This window comes from Taudactylus pleione, unplaced genomic scaffold (assembly GCF_031769625.1).
Source record: "Taudactylus pleione unplaced genomic scaffold, aTauple2 ptg000198l, whole genome shotgun sequence".
In the NCBI taxonomy this organism is placed as follows: domain Eukaryota; kingdom Metazoa; phylum Chordata; class Amphibia; order Anura; family Myobatrachidae; genus Taudactylus; species Taudactylus pleione.
The window spans coordinates 7,575,528-7,598,912 of record NW_028284600.1 but is presented as its reverse complement, the minus strand read 5'-3'; the positions used below and the strand labels follow the sequence as shown (position 1 = coordinate 7,598,912).

The 23,385-nt window shown below is 45.1% G+C and overlaps 1 protein-coding gene across 1 annotated transcript in view; it reads left to right on the top strand.

Annotated features, from left to right (window-relative positions):
• Positions 1-18,132, top strand: part of LHPP (phospholysine phosphohistidine inorganic pyrophosphate phosphatase) — a 30,251-nt gene extending 12,119 nt beyond the window's left edge. The window contains exons 2-7 of the mRNA XM_088476957.1: positions 5,156-5,343; positions 8,654-8,807; positions 11,056-11,119; positions 11,806-11,898; positions 17,072-17,163; positions 17,278-18,132. Of these exons, the coding sequence (XP_088333083.1) occupies positions 5,156-5,343; positions 8,654-8,807; positions 11,056-11,119; positions 11,806-11,898; positions 17,072-17,163; positions 17,278-17,380 (694 nt within the window). The 3' untranslated portion in view covers positions 17,381-18,132. The remainder of the gene's footprint in view (positions 1-5,155; positions 5,344-8,653; positions 8,808-11,055; positions 11,120-11,805; positions 11,899-17,071; positions 17,164-17,277) is intronic.
• The last annotated feature ends 5,253 nt before the right edge of the window (positions 18,133-23,385 follow it).

Below are 23,385 nucleotides of genomic sequence, written 5' to 3'. Positions count from 1 at the left end.
TCGTGCTCACTGGCCTCTAGATCAAACTAATCAGCGTAATAAACACAATGTGTAGCGAACAGATAGAATGTAATAATACGGCTGTGGACAATATAATATGATTGTATTTATTGATCCACAGGTGTCTATCGACACTGCGATCCTTCTTACTATTGTCTCGAATCAGCAATTTATCCATAGGAACAGCTAATGCCTTTTCTTTTGCACAATCTAAATTAATTTTATGGTATCCTCTTTGAATGAATTTATCATACATGGTATCTAACTGTTGCAGTGCTTCAGCCCTGTCAGATGATATTCTTAAAGCTCTCAAGAATTGTGAAAAAGGCAACGCGTTTTTCAGTGGGACAGGATGAGCACTACTCGCCAACAAAATATTATTCCTATCAGTGGGCTTAGAAAACAATGAGGGCACTAAACGTCCATCTCTTTTAGTTATGGTGACGTCCAAAAAATTGACCTTGTACAAATCAGTAGAATATGTGAATTTAACCGGACTGGTCGAACTGTTGTGTTGTTCAATTAAAGCCACAAACGCCTGTTGGGACCCTTGCCACACAATGAATAAATCATCGATATAGCGAAAATAAGCTATGATATTGTTAGCAACATAAGGATTTGTGAAGAATATATCCTGTTCGACAGTAAACATAAAGGCGTTCGCATACGATGGGGCCACATTGGACCCCATCGCACAGCCAGAGACCTGTACAAAATGCCCATCGAACATAAAATAGTTGCGGGTCAAAACTAACTCCAGAATCTGTAAAAACAAATCTGCAGGGGGTCCTTTGTACAATGTATTGTTAGTAATCAACATTTCAGTAGCTCGTAAGCCCAGTGCATGGGGAATACACGTATATAGATTACAAACATCCACTGAACATAAAACACAATCGATCGGCAAATTAGGCAAGGACTTCAAAGATGACAATAAATGGTTGGTATCTTTTAGATAGGTCGGTCTAGCCTGTACACATGGTTGAAGGAGGGCGTCTAAATAGGTTGAAATGGTCTGATATAATGAGCCACGGGCAGCTATGACAGGACGGCCCGGTGGCTTTACCGGGTCCTTATGTAATTTGGGGATCAAATAAAAAAGGGGCCTAATCGGAAACTTCACCTCTAAGGCTTTCTTAATGGATGAAGAAATAAAGCCTTGCGTACAAGATAATGCCAGTAAGCTATCAATTTCTTTCTTAAAATCGCATGTAGGATCTTGCGGTAGCTTCCTATAGGTACTAACATCACTTAGTTGTCTAAATGCCTCTTTTTTATAATCACACAAATTTAGGACCACAATCGCACCTCCTTTATCCGCTTGGCGGAACACAACATCATCATACTTCGATAACTGTTTAAGAGCTAATTGCTCAACTTTATTTAAATTACTGAACTTAGGTTGTGAAACCTTAGGATTATCGCATACTGATTGGTCTAAAAGTCGAGAAAATGTCTTTAAAGACGCATTGGTATTAACGGGATCAAATGCAGATCTTTCCTGTAGTTTTGCAAGTTGTGGAGGTATATCTGATTCCTGAATAGAACTGTTAGCAAAATGTTCTTTGATTTTAATACTCCTGTTGAACATGTATAGTTCCTTTTTCCACTGGATTTTATCAAATAGGACTGTGGGTACAAAGAAAAGTCCTTTACTTAATACTGAAAGTTCACACTCCGAAAATGATCTGTCGGACAAATTGAAGACTAGATCCTCTGTCCGCTTGGAGGCCTTCCTCTCCCTTTGATTCTGCTTGCCTCTGCGGGTACGATGGGGCCTAAATCTAAAAAACGAGCTCATGTACGTTTGCCTGTGTTAGTGGAGCCACTCGGTCTAGAAGATACATTACACGTGGCCTCTGCCTCACTCTCAGTGGTGCCAGTATCCTCTGATGTGTCCAACCGTGACCTATCGATGGTGCGTCGGAACAATGGACGTCTATCGGACTTGGGATATGCACCCGTCAGCCAACTATAAACTCGCTGATGCTCGTAATCTAAATCCACTTTCTTTTTCTTATCATTTTTAAATTTAATTAGGTCATTTTTATACACCTCTAATTGGGTATCTAATTTAGCTACCCTATCATGTTGTTTATCACTTGACAGTGTAAGTAAATGTGCATCCTCAAAACTCTTGATTTTCATTTTAGCAATATCAATTTCTTTTTTAGATTCTTCGATAACCAGCAATAATAAATCGAATGAACACTTGTTCAAAATCGATGTCCATTTTTTGCAAAAATCGATGTTGTTACGACCGATGGTCGGAATGTTTTTCACCCTGAATCCCCTCGGGATCTTCTTCTCTTTGTAATAATTAGATAATGTTAAACCATGGTAAAAGAAGTCTATCTCTCGTTTTTTGAGACGTACAAAATCATTGTAAATATCATGAACAGTTGGTGCTGTAATGTGATTGTTCAAATCTTATTGCATTTATATATTATTAATAATTTGGAGTTGTGCACCTGAGATTTGTCTGTTTTTGTGCCTGCAATTAATCTCATCATGTAGCACCTCCCACTATATATATATATATATATATATATATATATATATATATATATTCAGGGTGTGCAGTCCAGAAATCTTAACCATATTCTCATTTATTGAACTGTGATAATTGCAAAAATTACCCCCAATTTCCACACTGTGAAATGATTATACTTCTACTTCTTGTGGATTATTTCAGATTACATAATGTAAGATATGTCCTGACTGATGCTTTTTACTCATGCACAGGAAGTTTCAGACTAGAAAAAATGATGCTATGTGAATAGTTCCACGGCGCTTTTAAACCTGTTGTAGAGTAATCAAATAAAAATCCCTTTTGAGAAAGTCACGTGAGTGCGATGAAACGCGTTAAGGACTCTACCCACCTTCTGCTACACGCCAGCAAGCCTTACCGAGCTCGGTGGTTGAGTGCAGCCGGGACAATTGCAGCCGTGCATAGGAGGGCTGTTCCTTGCGGTTTTCCGAGGACGCTCGGATGGACGGCCCGATGATACACAGCCGCTGCGCCATACACACTGAGCGAGAGTAAGTCCCCGGCTCCTGCCGTGTTATTTTCCCCTGCAATTTGTTATCGGCGCTCACTGCAATCAATTATTATAGCCGGTCTGGAACTAACTATATGTATAACAGAGCTTGTGGCTGTAAACAGATGCCTTACTTGCAAGTCTTGGTTCTTCGGTGTGAACCATTACAGGTCTGCAGTAGACCCTTGTTATAGCAAGTATCTATCTCCATTATATATATCACATCGATACATACTTTCAAGGAGGACTTCTTGACTATGGGAACATTGTTACACTACTGAAAGATTACTTCAAGTGACAAACCTGTGGGCACATTTCTGTTACAGCAGTGGCTCCCAAACTTTTTTGAATCACAGTGCCCTCGAGTATCAGTATTGTTTTCAAGGCACCCCTAGGCCAAAAGTTTGTTAATGAGAAATTCAGAAAACAAAATAATTAAGTAAATTGTGTTTACCTGTCATCCTTATGTCATCAGTTATGTGTTGGGGAACAGGTTTGCGCTTCTGTTTGTCCACAGATTTACATTACATTGATAATATATAATTTGCTTTGATAAATAGACCCCTATGTTAATACAGCAGCAGGGTGCTCAGAATGCATTATGTAGAGTTGCTTGCAGCACAGGGCTGACACTGAAGTATATTGCACATCATGATGTCACTAGGTGTGCATTACAAGGACGTGGTAATGCTGGTACTGTACTGTAGCTGTGCCCAGCGTACAATATGCTTATATTTATATGTTGCCCGTATGGGAGGACATTGGTTGGGAGTAGTTAGTGTTACATGAAGGAACAGATGCTGTTCCCCCCTGTCACACCCGCAGCTCACTGTTCTGAGAAGGTCACATAGTCATTTATTAGGAATAATTGGTCCCTCGTCTGCTTGGCTCACCTGCATCATTACCCTCTGAGTGCGCCATGCTTCGCTGCCATATTAGTGGCGTACGTTGGGATCTCGTTATCTCTTTATCCAAATGGCCTCATTTAAAAGAGAAAACCTCATGTTATGAAGGACAATTACACATTAAGTGCTATGTATAATTTTCATCTGGCCAGGGACCAGCCAGAGAGCTGTGTTGAACCTCAGACTATTTAGGCCAGAGGCGTCATAAGGTACCGCACTGTGATCCCCCCCACTCTGAGTCGCGTGCTCCTGCGGTGTAGACTTTATCTTACTGATGACCCTTCTCATGGATCTCAACAATAGAACTTCTTGCTGGCTAGCTGTCGGTGGACTTTATCCAGAGACCCCAGCAAGTGTGTTTGTGATATTGTTATTACCAGCTTATGTTAATAGTTTCCAATCTAGAGGAATAACATTCTCAGTACAAGATAACAGGAAAAAAAAATCATAACCATTTCAGTGGCTCCATATTCTGGGCCTAATGTAGAGATGGACGGATTTGCAGAGCTGCACACAAGCGTCTGTGAATTCTGTCCATCTCAGATGCCAATGCAGAAGGAGATGTTGTACACCTCCTTGCCTGCATTTCCGATCCCAGCACTGCGACCGACGTTGCAACCGCAATGGTTGCTCCTTTGATCAGGCTGCGGGAACTGAAGCTTCCCGCAGCCAGACCGGGCGCTGGTTACTTAAGAGACCAGGAACCTGCGACCCCTGACGCAGAACCAGGCCTTGTCACTCCCGGAAAACGAGGGTGACACGCCCCCATTTCCAGGAACATTGACCAGACATGCCCTCCCAGACACCACAGTATGTCAATAATGCTGGGGGGGGGGTCTGCGAGCAAGATAGCAGGACCTGTTCTGCACATGCGCAGAGTGGGTCCTGCACAGACGCAGACCCCTCAACATCAGATAACTACGTTAATCATCGGATTAACGTAAATCTCTGAATCAGGCTTGTTCAATACCTCTGCACCAATGGTGAGGGGGCTAGTGGATTCAAATGGAAATCTGTCACTCTTTAGAAAACTAATCTTTGCTGCATTTACTGTGTGAGCCATTTCACAACACTCTCTGTTTGGGTGCTTATAAATCTGTCCTATATGCTGACAGATGGCTATAATGACCTTGCAGTTTTGCATCACATGGTGAAATATATACTATGTGATTTATATTGATTTTAGCTGTCTGCTCTCTTGTATGTTAGGATCCGGCAAGCTGGGTTGAAGTTGCGGTTCTGCACGAATGAGTCACAGGCCACACGGAGTCAATTCGTCCATAAACTACAGAAATTTGGTTTCAAAATATCTGAAGATGAAGTTACTGCTCCGGGTCCTGCTGCAAGAAATTTGATGCAGGAACGGGGATTGCGTCCTCACCTGTTGGTCCATGATGGTAAGTGTAAAACGCAAGAGAGCCATCGCCTGTGCCGCTATAATACATCTCCCCCCCCTCCCCCATTACATAAGCCCCCAAGGTATCTATTGGCTGACACATTGACATAACCAGCATTACATAAAGTGGGTGACCACCACATGACTTTCATTTATATGTTTAAACATTCTGCAAAGTGCCTCATAATATGTAACTGCCACATAAATAAAGGATAATAAATAATACAAATTCGAAGAGCAATGGAGAGCTCTGTAGTATACAAGGGCAACAACATTAAACAGTTCTGTCTGCTCCTATCAAAACATGGTTGAAAAACCCACAGGGTTACTAAATGTTGTCAGAGGGTCTTATACAAGCTAATAATAAAGTTATCTGCAGGTGCACAGCACCATTAAGGGGAGATGTATCCAGTCTTGGAGAGACATAAAGCTGAGCAGTTGCCTGAAATAAGAGAGAAATGCACCAGTGGAGAAATTGCTCGTAGCAACCAGTTGCTACCTATTATTTTATAGACTGTACTTGATAAATGCTGCCTCAAAGCTGATTGGTGGCTTTGGGCAACTTATCCACTCTATCTTTCTCCAAGGCTAGATACATCTCCCCCTTATGGGCAAATGTTGGTTTAGTTTCCTGGGAAAATGTACTCTTGTTTCTACAGCACTTTAAAGTGGGAGACATTTAGTAAAATGAGTGCACAGGGAGATTGTGGTGTTGCCCATAGCAACCAATCATAGGTTCAAAATCATTTTGTAACCTGGGCTACAAACATGGCAGCTAGAATGCGATTGGTTGCGATTGGCAGCACAAGTTTTCCAGTGTACTCTGATAAATGTACCCAAGTGCATATCAAGTGTGTGCACTCCAGAATAATATTATTGTCTCTACAGGAAGCCGCTTACAGAGTACAACGCACCTTACTGTGTGTCCCTGACTTCCAAAAAATTGAGATTCCCATACTTGACTGTACAGTTTCTAAAGATGGCAGGTGGTGCAACGCCCATTAGTGGCACACAGCTGTCCTGGTATTGGGACAGACATACTGATTGGCAAGTATAGCCTCTTGTCCTCATCAAGTAGGAGTGGTTTGTTAATTAGTAGATAGGACTGGATGTGTCATGCATCGCATATTGCATGCTATACATCCCGCCACTTATCGCATGTATAGTGGCGTATATTAGCGCTGTATGCAAGAATAAATGAGAATAAATACGCAAAGGACAGCACTTCCGATAAGAGCTGTCCTTTGCGTTGTGAGGACTCCTGGATTTATGACCCAGGAGTCCTATTGCACATATGCGGCTATCAGCCAGATCCCTCTCCAGGGAGTTCTATGGTAAGAAGCCCATAAGTTTCTATAAGATGGCATTGCCTATCGGGCACAAGCTCTGGAGAGTTTTGCTTTCCGGAGCTTGGTACATATCGGCACATGGTGGTCCCATAGAACTTTATGGGGACTGCAGTCCCAGCTGGCCACAACGGATATCTCCAGTATCCGCTGCAGAGCATTTTATGGGGTTGACCGCAATTTTGGGGTTAATACATCCCACCCATAAACTGTGATCGTTTGGTGTTCATTTAAAATGGACGCTGGAAGCCATCTTGTCAACATGTATAATAAATTGTCTGTTAAAACTTTCTCTGTGAACATGTTCTGTGTGAAACACTTCATATTATTTTGTGTTCTTATTTAGGTTTTCCAATGCATGTAATTTTATTCCCACATATCATGTAGCAATGTCTTGGGCACAAGACTGTCAGAATAGGCACAAGACTGTCAGAATAGTTCTCAATTCTGCTTCTTTTTAATAATATGACATTTAGGGGTATATTTACTAAAGTGCGGGTTTTTAGAAGTGGAGATGTTGCCCATAGCAACCAATAAGATTCTACTTAACATTTATTTAGCACTTTCTAGAAGATAATAGCTAGAATATGATTGGCTGCTATGGGCAACATCTCCATTTCTAAAAACCCGCACTTTAGTAAATATACCTCTTAATATGATTGGCTGGATTTAATGGAGTAATTAGCATAATGTATGTAGTAAGGTGTTAACCTTCACTGTGATTCGTAGTTAGCAGCATATTCTGTAAATAATGTATTGCTATATTAATTGCTATATTAATTTGATACAGGGCCGTTCTCCCCAGAATTATCTCAGAACTTATTACGATCTGAGTGCTTCCCATGTCTGGACATAAAATAAAAGCATTTTCTTTATTCAGACTTATGGTTTTAAACTAAGCTCATTTGTAAAAAGCAGCATTTCTTTATCATAGACCAACATTTCTGAAACCTGTCTGTAAGGGTCCCTAACAGGACATGTAATGAGGATTTTGCCAAATGAACGATGCGAAATATCACACAAGTTCTATCACAGAAAAATATCTAATCATGTTGGCCATATTCATAGCTTGGGAACTTTATTTTATATATTAACAGTTATTTATATAGTGCACATATATTCTGTAGTGCTTTGCAGAGAATGTTTAGTCCACCACATCAGTCCCTGCCCCCATGAGCTTACAATCTATATCTCCTATCACATAGACACACACTGAGGTTAATGTTTTGTCAGAAGCCAACTAACCTACCATTATGATTTGGATTGTGGGACACAGCAGGAGCACCTGGAGGAAACACACTCAAACATGGAGAAAATATACAAATGCCAAACGTTGGGAATTGAACCCAAGACCTCAGTGCTGTAAGGCAGGAAGCTAACCAATATACCCCTTCATATACATAGTTTGCTCGGGATGGGTACGGGATCCCGGCACCCTGATCCCGGCGGTCAGAATCCCATTGCCAGCGTCCCGACAGGGTTGGAATACCAACACTTGTCGGTCAGTATTGTAACCCTTCTCCTCTCCCAACCCTAACCCTCCCTCCCCGGTGCCTGACCCTAACCTCCTTCCCTTCCCTAGTGCCTAGACCTAAACTCCCCCTCCCTGCACCCTAACCCTCCCCCCTTAGTGCCTAACCATTTCCCCTTGACCCCTAACGCTAACCCTTCCCCCAACCCTGCTACTTACCTTTGGGATTCTGGTGGTCGGAATACCAGCGCCAGGATTCCGAAAAGTGTCGGGATTCTGGCACCGCCATTCTGAGCGCCGGGCATCCCCGCAGTCGGGATATTGACCGCTTCCTGTTTGCTCCCCACCTTATTTTGCAGACTTGTACCTAGCAATTTTTTTTGTGAGATCGCAGAAGGGTATAATTATAACATAAATTAAAAAATTACATGATAAGCCAAATGCACTGATGTCTGTGTAATATCTGTCAATGCCGATCTGCTCTCTCATTACAGATCTTCTCCCTGAGTTTCAGTCCACTGATAAATCTGAACCCAACTGTGTTGTACTTGGAGACGCAGCTGAAAACTTCTCTTATCAGAACCTCAACAAAGCATTTCAGGTGCTGCTGGGTCTGGAGAAACCAGTTCTCCTATCTCTAGGAAAGGGGTGAGTGGTTTAGTTCCTGCTGGGGTTTTGTCAGTTAGATATGAAGGAATATACTGTACACTTTGTAGGAAATACCGTAAGGGGTATTGTCTATAGAAATCCTTATTTGCTCCCAGAGTTTATTTACTAACGTGATATGGACTTTACAATAAGGTGTTGGAACAGCAAACCTTCTACCGGGATGCGGTCATAATACCGATGCAGGGGATTCCGCCGGTCAGAATGCCGGCAGCGGAATCCTGACACCTGTCAGAATCCCGGTACTGACATCCCGAAAGGTGAGTAGGGAGGTTAGTGTTAGGCATTAAGGGGGGAATGTTAGGGTAAGGAACAAAGGGGGGAGGGTTAGGTTTAGGTTGCAGGGAGGGGGAGGTTAGGGTTAGACACTTGGGAGGGTTAGGGTAGGGAGAGGGGGAGGGTTAGGATGCCGACCGACAAGTGTCCCTGATACGGGATGCTGGCGTTCGGGATTCCGGCAGTCAGAATCCCGATGCCGACATCCCGAACGCCAGCATCCCATATCCAACCCCTTCTTCCTACTAGATAAGTGAGTATTAATGATATGGAAGTATCAAGTTAATTTTTACAGACTCGCATTTCACACACGTGTGTATTTTATGGTTTATATTGTAGGTGACACTTGGGTTATAGGTGGTGAGGTTTTCACTGGTTTGACTATGTACAAAAACAAACCAGTAAAGGAGCATGAGTTAATTACTCTGGGTCTTATTCAGAGGCACTCGCTATTTGCGAGCGCTCGCTCTGAATCAGGGCGGATTTAAAAAAAAAAAAAAAATCCGCCTCCAGGCCGCTCGCATAGCTGTGGGTGACCATCCACAGCTTTTGCTAGTGGCCTGGCGATGGTCGCGATTATCGTGACCATTGGGCTTGCGACGAGACCCTTGTGGTAGGGTCTCGGTTCCCGCAAGCCCGAGTGAACTTCCTGCTCTAATAGAGCATGAAGTTCACTACTGACATCACAAATTATGTCAGCAGGGCTGCCCACAAACGGCAGGCGTTCCTTCGGGAACGCCTCTGTTTGTTCATCCACCCCCCCACCCGCCTACAAAAGGGGGCGAGCTGTCGATTAACATCGACAGCCGCCTGGTTTGTAGCGAGCCCCGGAGCGAGTGAAGCGCGTGCGCACTGGCTGACCATCGACCCGCTGGCGAGCTCTATGTTACTTCATACTAAACATTGTGAATGTCTGCAGTGTAATAAAAATGTCCCTTCAACACTTTTTTTCTATTATAAATCAATATCTATAATATAATCCTGTGTAGTGGGAGCTGGAGCACACACCTTACCTCGCTAATGACTCCCACTGCTCCGTAACAGTTTGCAAGTTAGAAGCCCATAGAGCTTATCGGGGCCAAGGGCCTGATTCAGAGCCGCTCGTAAGCGGCCGCTCGTTCGCTCCGAGCGATGTTCGCACATCTGCGCATGCGTATGGGTTGTAATGCGCATGCGCCAACCAGTCAGTGCGGTCGGAAATCGTGTGCTCGCAAAATAGCGAATGCCTGCTAATTTGAGTGACAGAATGAGGCGTTTGTGGGTGGTAACAGGGGAAGGTGCTTGAAAACGGGGAGTGGAGATCCGAACGCAGGCGTGCCATATGGTCAAAACGGGCGTTTTAAGGGTGTGCATAATTAACAAAGCAGCATCATCGACCACGTCACTTGGTTGTCTTTTAGCCTGAACTGCTCGCATGATTGCGGTAGGAAAATGCTACCACAAGCACTGCGAGCAGTTCATACACCTTTCGATGTACACGATTAATCTAATAAATAGCGGAGATGACGTATGATGCGAGCGGCCAAGGGGCGTCTTTACAAAATAGCGAGCGCATGTTTCGCTCGCTCGCTCAGACATAGAGGCGTCAACAGACCGCAAAGAGCGAGCGCTCAATTTAAATAGCCAGCCCCTTTTTCTGAACTAGCGAGCGCAAATAGCATCCTGCTCTGAATCAGGCCCCAAGTTCACTTGGTGAATCTGACAGCTTTGCAGTCCCCATAGAAACCTATTGGAGATATCTGCTGCAGTCCGTCCTTGGTACATTCAGCAGATACTTATTATTTTCCAGTATATACTAATATAATAATATACTGCAAATAATATTTAATATATCAGCCCCTTAATGTTGATTATACTTAGCAGCATAGGGATCACTAATCTGACTTGTTAACTACTTATGTCCGTTCATGTGGTGATGAGTTCATCTAAAATTCTGTGTATTTATATTTTGTAGACGTTATTACAAAGAGACTGATGGCCTGAAGCTAGACGTAGGGGCTTATATGAAAGCTCTGGAGGTAAGCGAGTCTGTACTTTTCTGTGAACACCAAGAACTCATAGACACAAGTGTGGCTCTGGTGTAAAGGGCAGACCTACCACGCTTTAACAGCGCCACGTGCAGGGAGGAGGGGGCCCGTGTGCCACCGTGCACCGGGTGCAGCAGATTCTGGCTTAGTGCCAGAATCTACTGCACATGCGTGGGTCTCTGGGAAAATGGTGTCCGCTCTGTTTTCCCGGGGACAGCAGTACTGTTCATGCGTGAGTCACTGGGAAAATGGCCACCACCATTTTCCCAGTGATTTTTGCTGCTCTGCAGTGGTGGCACGGCGCTGCATAGCAGCACTATGGACGGGTAAGAATAAGACTAATGTGTCCCGCACACCTTGCACCCATGATAGATACGCCCCTGGCCACATGCATGTTCAAAATCACGTGTCAGATCTTCATTGCAGCATAGTGTCCTGTGTACCTGACGCACAGCTCCATTGTATATTATTTACCATCAAATGCAGATGACACTGAAATTGCCACAATTGCAGCACTTTTCAGGATGTGTGTGTGCAGGTCTGTTCAGTTACATTATTGTTTTCTTGGATTATAAATGTCAAATTGCATTTAATAGACATGACTTGCTTAAAATGAACGCCATGTGTATGTTGCCTAATTTATTACATCCCCATAATCCCTCTTCTATGCCCATTAGTACGCCTGTGATATCACCGCCGAGGTGGTGGGAAAGCCATCTAAAAACTTCTTCATGTCCGCGCTGACGGAGATGGGAGTGCAGCCACATGAGGTGAGAACACACAGTGATGACATTCAATTACATATAAAGCCACATAGGAAAAAATAATATATCTGGACTCCAAAGAATTGTAATACAGGATGCACCTGTATTACTGCAGTTAAGGAGGGTGAATTATGTGCACACATACAATGTAAAGACCTCTTTATCGGAGGTCTAAAGTCCAACCCACAAGCGGGATATACAAGTGCAAGTGCAGTTTTGGAGGAAATGTAGTCAGCATCCCGACAGTCAGGATGCCGACAGATTGCGGCTAAATATTAGGGTTAGGGGAAGGGTTAGGACTAGGCACTAGGGGTAGGGTTAGGCATTAGGGGGAGGGTTAGGGTTAGGCATTAGGGGGAGGGTTAGGGTTAGGCACTAGGGGAGGGTTTGGGTTATGCACTGGGAGAGGGTTATGGTTAGGCATTAGGGGGAGGGTTAGGGTTAGGCATTAGGGGGAGGTTTAGGATTAGGCATTAGGGGGAGGAATAGGGTTATGCACTGGGGGAGGGTTATGGTTAGGCTTTAGGGGGAGAGATAGGATTAGGCATTAGGGGAAGGGACAGGATTAGGCATTAGGGGGAGGGTTAGGCATTAGGGGAAGGGATAGGATTAGGCACTAGGGGGAGAATTAGGCACTAGGGGGAGGGTTAGGCACTAGGGGGAGGGTTAGGCACTAGGGGAGGGTTAGGGTTATACACTAGGGGGAATGTTAGGCATTAGGGGGAGAGTTAGGATTAGGCATTAGGGGGAGGTTTAGGATTAGGCATTAGGGGGAGGAATAGGGTTATGCACTGGGGGAGGGTTATGGTTAGGCTTTAGGGGGAGAGATAGGATTAGGCATTAGGGGAAGGGACAGGATTAGGCATTAGGGGGAGGGTTAGGCATTAGGGGAAGGGATAGGATTAGGCACTAGGGGGAGAATTAGGCACTAGGGGGAGGGTTAGGCACTAGGGTAGGGTTAGGCATTAGTGGAGGGTTAGGGTTATACACTAGGAGGAATGTTAGGCATTAGGGGGAGAGTTAGGATTAGGCAATAGGGGAAGGGTTAAGATTAGGCATTAGTGGAAGAGTTAGGATTAGGTACTAGATGAGGGGGAGGATTGGGCATTAGGGGGAGGGTTAGGCACTAGGGGGAGGATTAGGCTTTAGGGGGAGGTTTAGGGTTAGGCATTAGGGGGAGGGAAAGGATTAGGCACTAGGGGGAGGGTTAGGCATTAGGGGGAGGGTTAGGAACTATGGGAAGGGTTAGGATTAGGCATTAGGGGGAGGGTTAGGATTTGGCATTAGGGGGAGGGTTAGGATTAGGCACTAGGGGGTGGGTTAGGGTTGGGCACCAGGGGGAGAGTTAGGGTTAGGCATTAGGGGGAGGGTTAGGCATTAGAAGGAGGGTTAGGCATTAGGGGGAGGGTTAGGCATTATGGGGAGGGTTAGGCATTAAGGGGAGGGATAGGCACTAGGGGGAGGGTTAGGCACTAGGGAGAGGGTTAGGCACTAGGGGGAGGGTTAGGCACTAGGGGGAGGGTTAGGCATTAGGGGGAGGGTTAGGCATTAAGGGGAGGGAATAGGCACTAGGGGGAGGGTTAGGCATTAGGGGAGGGATAGGCACTTGGGGGAGGGTTAGGCATTAGGGGGAGGGATAGGCACTTGGGGGAGAGTTAGGCATTAGGGGGAGGGTTAGGCACTAGGGGAGGGTTAGGGTTAGGCACTAGGAGGAGGGTTAGGCATTAGGGGGAGGGTTAGGCACTAGGGGGAGGGATAGGCACTAGGGGGAGGGTTAGGATTAGGCTTTAGGGGGAGGGATATGCACTAGGAGGTTGGTTAGGGATTAGGGGGAGGGTTAGGGTTAGGCACTAGGGAGAGGATTAGGGTTAGGCTGTGGAAGGGGTGGGTTAGAGTTAGGCTGCGGTAGGGTTGGGTTAGGATTAGGCATTAGGGAGAGGGTTAGAGTTAGGCTCTAGGGAGATGGTTAGGGTTAGGCTGCAGGAGGGGTGGGTTAGGGAGAAGGTTAGGGTAAGGGCTATAATACTTACAAAAATCTGGCAGGATGCCGCTGTCAGTATTTTGACCGTTGAGATTTTGTACCCAACCCTTTAACAGAACTGAAGCGTTTCTCCGACATTAGTACTAGTCAGTTTCTGTCATTGCTGTGTATTATATTATTAATGAATAAATGGAATAAGTTTTGACATATAAGTAACTTATTATTTTTATTATTTCTATTGGTGGTTAATTTAACCACCAATTCAGCAAGCCTATTCAGCAAGGGTTGCTAAAGCGTACGCAGATGGCGATTGTTGCTTACTGCGCATGCATATGCATCACAGTGCATGAAGGCACCACAGCGATCACGGAGACCACGTAGAGCCATCGTAGAATGATTGACAGGCAGTGAGCGTTTGTGGGTGGTGACGGGGTGGTGGTCATGCCGCTGTTGCATGGGCGTGCATAAATTAGCCACTGTGATTGCATGCGCAGCTTGAGTACTCAATGCGTGCAACGAGGTTTGCAATTTAGTGGTAAGGTCAGGGCTGCGGTAATTCTGCGTGAGGGGTCGATGGTACCCGATGTTTCCAATATTTGAGGAGGTTTGCAAGACAGTGGCTTCATAAGGGAGGTGCGGGCCGCACCAGGGTGCCGAGGAGTGACACCAAGATGCAGACTCCACCTCAGTGACAGGAGTGCTGCGCTGTAGTATTGAGTGCAGCACTTGGCTCCTGACACTGTGAGGGAGCGGGCACACTGCACAAAACGCCCCCCTTCCCCGTAAGAAACACGGGACCACAGGGGTTCGGGAAGCGAAGCTACGCCCCTTGCTCGCGAGGTCACTCCCCTTTCTGGCGGCAGCAGCCCTCTCCACCCCGGGTGACACCGCTGCAAGATATTACGGATGTGAGAGAGGAGAAGTGGGCATCTGCTTTCTTTCCGTGCGATCGCTTTGCGATTGCATGCTTTAGCACACTTTCGCAGCAGACCTGCGTGCGCGATTGCAGACGTGATCGTATTAGCGATCCTTGCTGAATGAAGCCCCTAGTTCAGAAGTACATTAAACACCTGTATTATGTCTCCTACAGATGTGTCCTCATACACTATTACACATGTGTCCTCATACACTATTACAGATGCGTCCTCATACACTATTACAGATGTGTCCTCATACACTATTACAGATGCGTCCTCATACACTATTACAGATGTGTCCTCATACACCATTACAGATGCGTCCTCATACACTATTACAGATGCGTCCTCATACACTCTTACAGATGCGTCCTCATACACTGTTACAGATGCGTCCTCATACACTGTTACAGATGCGTCCTCATACACTATTACAGATGCGTCCTCATACACTATTACACATGCGTCCTCATACACTATTACACATGCGTCCTCATACACTATTACACATGTGTCCTCATACACTATTACACATGTGTCCTCATACACTCTTACACATGCGTCCTCATACACTCTTACACATGCGTCCTCATACACCATTACACATGCGTCCTCATACACTCTTACACATGTGTCCTCATACACTCTTACACATGTGTCCTCATACACTCTTACACATGTGTCCTCATACACCATTACAGATGCGTCCTCATACACCATTACAGATGCGTCCTCATACACCATTACAGATGCGTCCTCATACACCATTACAGATGCGTCCTCATACACTATTACACATGCGTCCTCATACACCATTACAGATGCGTCCTCATACACCATTACAGATGCGTCCTCATACACTATTACAGATGTGTCCTCATACACTATTACAGATGTGTCCTCATACACTATTACAGATGCGTCCTCATACACCATTACAGATGCGTCCTCATACACCATTACAGATGCGTCCTCATACACTATTACAGATGCGTCCTCATACACTATTACAGATGCGTCCTCATACACTATTACAGATGTGTCCTCATACACTATTACAGATGTGTCCTCATACACTATTACAGATGTGTCCTCATACACTATTACAGATGTGTCCTCATACACTATTACAGATGTGTCCTCATACACTATTACACATGTGTCCTCATACACCATTACAGATGCGTCCTCATACACCATTACAGATGCGTCCTCATACACCATTACAGATGCGTCCTCATACACTAGTGTATGTGTGTGTGTGCATGTGATAGGGATCATAGAATATAAGCTCCACTGGGGCAGGGACTGATGTGAATGGCCAAATATTCTCTGTAAAGCGCTGCGGAATATGTGTGCGCTATATAAATAACAGGTAATAAATAATTATAAGCAACAACTTCACTTAGGATCATCCAGTAGGTGTCTGGCACTTTCCTAAGGCCGGTACACACTAGACTATGCGTACACACTTGCCGATGCTGGCAGCGACGTGGCGGGGGCCATGCTAACTATGTTGCCCGTTGCGGGAACGTGCATCGTCCGCAACATAACTGGTACACGGCCGGATTGTCTAGTGTGTACCCGGCATTACTCTCTTAGTACATATGAGGGGAGAGAATAAAACAGAAATAATGTAACACTGTGATGTGATGAAAATGCCTATACAGGCTCAATAAATAAGTCCACAGGTATATAATAAAGGCCGTGTTCAGGGTTTGATGACCCCTCAGGTATTTTGCTTACATAAAGCGTAGTATAAATCAATATTCTTTTTTTTCTGGGATATAAATAGTCTTAAGTGTGTCCTCCGTTAGAATGAATGGTTGTTAGGAGAAAAAGGAACACCTGTGAGGTAGATGTACTAAGCCTTGGAGAGATATAAAGTATCAACCAATAAGCTCATAAATGTCATACATCAAACACAGCCTGTAACGTGATAGCTAGGAGCTGATTGGTTAGTACTTTATCTCTCCTCCACTATATCTCTCTCCAAGTACATCTCCCCTGTGGCATGTTCAAACCGAAACGATGTATAAAAAAAGACAATAATTTTCCAAATAAAACCAAGCAGAAATTAGTAGCGCCCTGAAGGTTTTCTCTCTGTTGCTCTTTTATTCATGACTGTTGGGTCAGGCCACAAAATGGCCGCCTCTGCTGTGTGTCACCGGCTTAAACCATTCATTCAAATACTATTACTCTATGTACAGTTCTATGTGCCGCTATAGCTTTGGTAGGATTATAGCTCATAATACTGACTCTTGCATCTTGCCGATCCCAGGCTGTCATGATTGGGGACGATTTGGTTAATGATATTGGAGGTGCACAGAGCTGTGGTATACGGGCCGTGCTCGTCAGAACAGGGAAATACAGGTGAGACCTGCTGGACCCAATCTTAAAAGTCTCTCATCCTTGTAAATCTGTCCCTGCATAGCCCACATTAGTACATTACAGCACGATCTCTATCTCTCTCTCTCTCTCCTCTAGACCTAGCGATGAGAACCACCCGCAAGTGACTGCAGATGGCTATGTGGATAATTTAGCCCAGGCAGTGGATGTCCTCCTGGCTTCTGGGATCACTGACCAGTGACCTCACACCGTCCTCCTACAACAAACCCCTTTATAGCAGAAGTGCCTTGAAGTGTGTCATTCCCATACATAAATCCGCGTACTGTAGCTGTTAGAGGGTAAATGAGGGGCGCTATATAAATGGAATTTAACAGATGAGTGTTTATGTCTTTCTGTGGAGAATAGCGTTGTTTTCCCGTGAATCCTTCACTTCATCTGTGATACTGTGTAATAATAATACTGACACATACTAGAATTTATATAATAGTTCTTGAGCCATTGATGTTTTGTAAGATCAACCTTTACTCAGGTGCTGCTAAGATTTAGATAACTTGCTGTATGTCTTGTTTAAAGGGTTTATTGACTAAATATTAAACCTCCAAATTAAATTCTCTTCCTCTCATTGCTCTTGTATTCCAATCAGGTAACCAATTAAAGATGTTTCCATGACAATAGAACTTTATTTATCCAGAGATGTAATTGGTGGGTGCTGACTATACAGCTTTCCTATAAAGCCTGACTAAGCACTGCTAGTGGAATATTACATGTGTATTTTCTTTTTGGAATCATATAAATGCTTTGCTGCCTTATGATCTCCTGTTCCGTCACTTCCCTTAGGGCATACAAATATGCAGAGGGGCCTGAGCATCTAGTTATAATAACCCCTAGTTATTACCCTAATAATACAAAGGCATAAAAAAACTGTTGCAAACACAGAAGCTTCTAACTAGGCAACAGCAAGAAAATCCTGCGTTGTTGATCAAATTTCTCAAAGCTCTTTTCTATACATTTAGTAGGAATAAATAATTTGTCATCCCTTATTTATAAACAAGGGATAATGCTTAAAACGATGTAATGTCTCATAAAATATTCATTTAACTTTACATACAAACCAGTTTCTTGTGGCTCTGGTCCTTTTATAAGGTAATTTTCTAGGAGTTCCCAGAGAGACTGTCCAAGAGATCTGGGTAACTCCCGGAATTCTGGGTGACAAGGATGGTATGATTTTAACTACAATTAGATCCTACACAGCGTGTGTGTATGTCTGACGTTCAGTTGTGTAGCAAGAATCTATGCACACCATTACATGTTACTTGTCTAATATATAGCAGGAGGAGCAGTTACACTTAAAGAAGTTAAAAGAGGAGATATATCAGGCACCAATCAGATTCTAACTATTATTTAGTACAATGATAAAATGATAGCTAGAATATGATTGGTTGATATCTCCACTTGACCTCTTTAGATGGTTTGATACACCTCTCCCTCTCAAACAATTAAAACACCTGATCCAGATGGGACTTTTTTTTTTATTTCTAACTTTGTAGCTGGATATTTGCTAATAGCACTTAGCTATGTCAGGTTATTAATAGAGAGAGCATAGTAGCTTACTACAGAAACATTTAGATACTATGATACTATGTACTGTAGGCAGAATAGTTATCCACCTAGCTGTGGTAATAATTTCTTCTTCAGGGGCCATAGGGTATCCTCAGGGATACCATGGGGTGTGTGTGGTTGGAGATATTCGGGCAATAAACAGTCAAAGCTTTACCTCCCAGGATGCATTGGTCCTCCTCCACATATACCCTGCCCCCAGCCACAGGCAGACAGTTTTTTGTTTGGTGCCGGCAGGACCGGTCGCACCTTTAGAACAGGGGGACTGCTTAGGCAGCCCCAAGCTTTGTTTTTATACTGTCAGGTGTGATAATACTGGAGCCTTCGGCTCAGAGAGGAACTGGTTTTTATTCCACTCTCTTTTTGATTCGGAAGCCGAATGGGTCTTATTGGCCTATTCTGAATCTCAAACCTCTCAACAAATTTATCCCAGTGCCCAAGTTCCGCATGGAAACCCTACGATCAATTGTCCTGGCATTGGAGCCTGGGATTTCATGGTTTCTCTGGACATTAAGGATACATACCTGCATGTACCTATTACTGAAACCCACCAGCGTTTCCTACAGTTTGCTGTTCTGCAGCAGCATTACCAGTTACAGGTCTTTACCAAATAATGGCAGATATGGTGGCCCACCTCAGGCGCCAGGGAGTCAGAATCCTGCCATCCCTAGACAACCTCTTAATCTTGGCACACTCACCGGTTGTGTTACAACGCCATTTCCAGCTGAACGTGGACTGCCTGCAAACACACGGCTGGTTCATCAATTGGAAAAAGTCCTCCTTATCTCCGACACAGCGTATGGTACATCTGGGGACATGCTTGGATTCTCGAATACAGAGGATCTTTCTGACAACAGAAAAGATTTTGACAGTACACTTGCGTGTATGTAGCTTGCTCCACAATCGTAGGGTATCCATTCACTCAGCAATGCAGGTCCTGGAGTCCATGGTATTCACCTTCAATATGGTGGAATACGCCCAGTTCCGCCCGGTGGACAACCCTGGAAAGTCGCCTGCCCATAAACATTCTGGAGCTGCGAGCAGTGTACAGAGCGCTCAATCTGGCACAAGATCTCCTCCAGGGCAGGCCGGTCCAAATCCAGTCTGAAAATGCGACTGCAGTAGCCTACCTCAGCCATCAGGGAGGCATGCGAAGTCAAGCATCCATGCGGGAGATAGCACACATTTTGATCTGGGCCAAATGTCATCTCCCGGCAATCCCGGTAGTATTCATCCCCGGAGTCCTCAACTGGGAAGCGGACTTCCTAAGCCATCAGGACATACACGCCTGAGAGTGGGCTCTCCACCCGGATGTCTTTCAACTCCTGGTGGCAAAATGGGGCCTGCCAGACGTAGACTTCATGGCCTCGCGTCACAAGGTCCCCAGGTACGGGTTCAGGACCAGAAACCCCTCAGCCACCTTTGTGGACGCTCTGGCAGTGAGATGTGACTTCAAACTCGCATACCTCTTTCCTCCGATCTCCCTCCTCCCGAGGGTTCACCGAATGTTCAAGCGAGAAGGCGGCACAGCGATATTGGTTCATCGACCTACAGAGTCTCTCCATAGACACTCTTGTTCCACTTCCTCTACGGCAGGATCTACTAGCACAGGGTCCTTGCCTGCACCCGGACCTACCTCGTCTTTCTTTGACGGCGTGGCTCTTGAGTCATCCCTCTTAAGAGTCAAAGGTTTCGCTAGCTTTGTGGCCCAGATGCTCAGGGCGTGTAAGCTAAATAAATAGAGTTAAAAAAGGTAAGTCTACCATAACTCTTAATTTTACTACTTACACAATAAATGAAATGTAACTTGGGAACTTGAGATGTAAATGGACAAAGGACTTGGAAAAACTATAACAAAACTGAAGAAATCGCTGATAAACCATATGAAACTTTTATTTCAATATAGAAACAAGTTGACATAAAATTGTAAGGCAGCACAAAAGGCGAATACAATTCTTGGGTGCATATATACAGTAAGTGCATGGGGATGTAGTTATAAACCTGGCTGTCGGATGCCGGCGCTCAGAATGCCGACACCAGTCAGAATTCCAGCGCTGGCATCCCGACGGAAAGTAGTGGGGTTAGGGGGCGGGTTAAGCACTAGGGGGAGGGTTAGGATTAGGCAAGGGGTGGGCAATAAGCGGCCCTCCAGCTGTTGATTAACTACAAATCCCAGCATGCCTTGCAACAGTATTAGCATGGCCAAAGAGCAAAACTGTGGCAGGGTATGCTGGGATGTGTAGTTCTACAACAGCTGGGGGGGGCGCTAATTGCCCACCTCTAGATTAGGCACTAGGGGGAGGGTTAGGGTTAAGCACTAGGGGTGGAGGGGTAGGCACTAGGAGGGGCCATATATCAAACCAACTTTCCTCCAACCGTCCAACTTGTCTGTCCAACTACAAGGTGACCTCACACATCTAGCCAACTTTTTCATTAGACCAGCCAACTTCTGTCCAACTTTTGATGTCACAGAAGTAGGCGGCCAGTGTCTGCCTAGGGTGCCAAGGAAATGAAATTTTTTTTGTAGCACTATACAGGCCAAATCACTGCTACTGTGTAATTCAAACTATCTGAATTATTTCATATTTGTGCAGGTTTCTTTTTGCTTCTGACTCTATAAGCCACAGTAAAATATTTGAAGATACAGGGCCTGATTCAGACCTGCTCGTGAGCGCATAGCGCTCGCTAGCGGGTCGATGGTTGGGCAGTGCGCACACGCGGCATGCGCACTGCGCGTGCCCTGGAGCGAGTGAGAAATCACTCACTCCAGTGCTCGCTACAAGACGGGGCGGCTGTCGATATTGATCGACAGCTCGCCCCGTTTTGTAGGCGGGTCGGAGGGTGGCTGCACAAACTGAGGCGTTCCCGAAGGAACACCTGCCGATTGTGGGCAGCCCTACTGACATCACACGTCAATGTGAACGAAATAGTGGGAGGGACTGTCTGAATATCTGGGAATTCATAAGTGAGGAATAAAATTAAGAATAATATGAAGGAACATCGACCCTTGTATTTAAGATTAACATTGCTGGAAAGTTTAACTGATTGTTTCAACTAGATGGAATAGAGGCCCTGATTCAGAGCCGGACGCAAGTTGCTGCTCGTTCGCTCCGAGCGAGGTTTGCCCAACTGCGCATGCGTACGGATCGAAATACGCATGCGCGAACCACTCAGTGCGGCCGAAAATCGTGTGCTCGCAAAATAGCGAATGCCTGCTATTTTGAGTGACAGAATGAGGCGTATGTGGGTGGTAACAGGGGAAGGTGCTTGAAAACGGGGAGTGGAGATCCGATCGCAGGCGTGCTTAAAGGTCAAAACGGGCGTTTTATGGGTGTGCATATTTAAAACAGCAGCGTCATTGACCACGTCACTGGGTTATTTTATAGCCAGAACTGCTCGCAAAATTGTGGTAGCAAAAACCAACCACAAGAATAGCGAGCAACTCTTACCCTGTTCGATGTAGTCGATTAATCTAATAAATAGCGGACATGACGTAGGATGCGAGTGGCCAGGGGGCGTAGTTTCCCAAAAAACGAACGCAAGTTTTGTTCACTCGTTCAGACCTAGAGGCGTGAACAGACCGCAAACAGCGAACGGTTCATTTGAATAACCACCCCTACTTTCTGGACGAGCGAGCGCAAATAGCGACCGGCTCTGAATCAGGCCCAGAATCAGCTATTTAGAGTACATACTGTATACTTGCCTACTCTCCCAGGACCGCTGGGAGCCTCCCGAAAATCAGGTACCCTGGCACCCCGCAAGAGCAGGCAAGTCCCCCGGAATGGCCGCCGGCCCTCCCGCGACCAGTTGTTTGGGGGGGGGGGGTGAGGCGAATCGCGGTGAATCATGCTATCGTAGCCCCGCCCCCTGCTTTACAATGCCGGTAATATCGGCATTATAAAGCCGGGATGGGGCTGCGATGACTCGATCGCGCCTACATGCCCCCGCTCCACCCACTTAAGCCGTCCACACTCCCCTCCCCCCTCAGCTGGGGGGGGAGCCAGAATGTCAGTAAGTATGATATACTATAGCAGGACAAATGAGTTATATTCCTCCTCCCTGCTGGTGTGCACTGTCTCTAGAAACAAATGCACATAGGTAACTGCTGACTCTTCTATAAGTCACACAAGTTGTAAAACATCAGAGGTAGGTGAGGCGGACATGCCGAATTCCTACATTCTTATGTCAAACAATAAACTTTCCTGGGCGATCACATAGCTCCACTGCTAGCTGACAAGACTAAAAGTTCTTTTTATACATCTGTCCAGAGACTTTGCACCATACACTGCACATTTTTACCAGACGAACACCCCTAATTAAAATTCTCTATCTCCAGTGAACCCAGGCAACGTAGTGTATAAAACACATTTAGGTACAGTAATACAAACACTAGGTAGATGGTCTTAATGCTAATGTGATGACACATACATTTCAAAAGAGAAAAGAACAGCTCTGACAGTGAGCCCAAGTATATCCCGGGATAATGCCCATCCAAGGCAGGTACTGTCCGACGAGGGTCACAAAGATTTAAAGTTGCCGGGATGGGGGTTCTGCACACAGTGCCAGCTGTGAAGGTGCACAGTTCAGGCTGTATTGGGGGATGGGTAAAGGTGCACAGTGCCGGCTGTA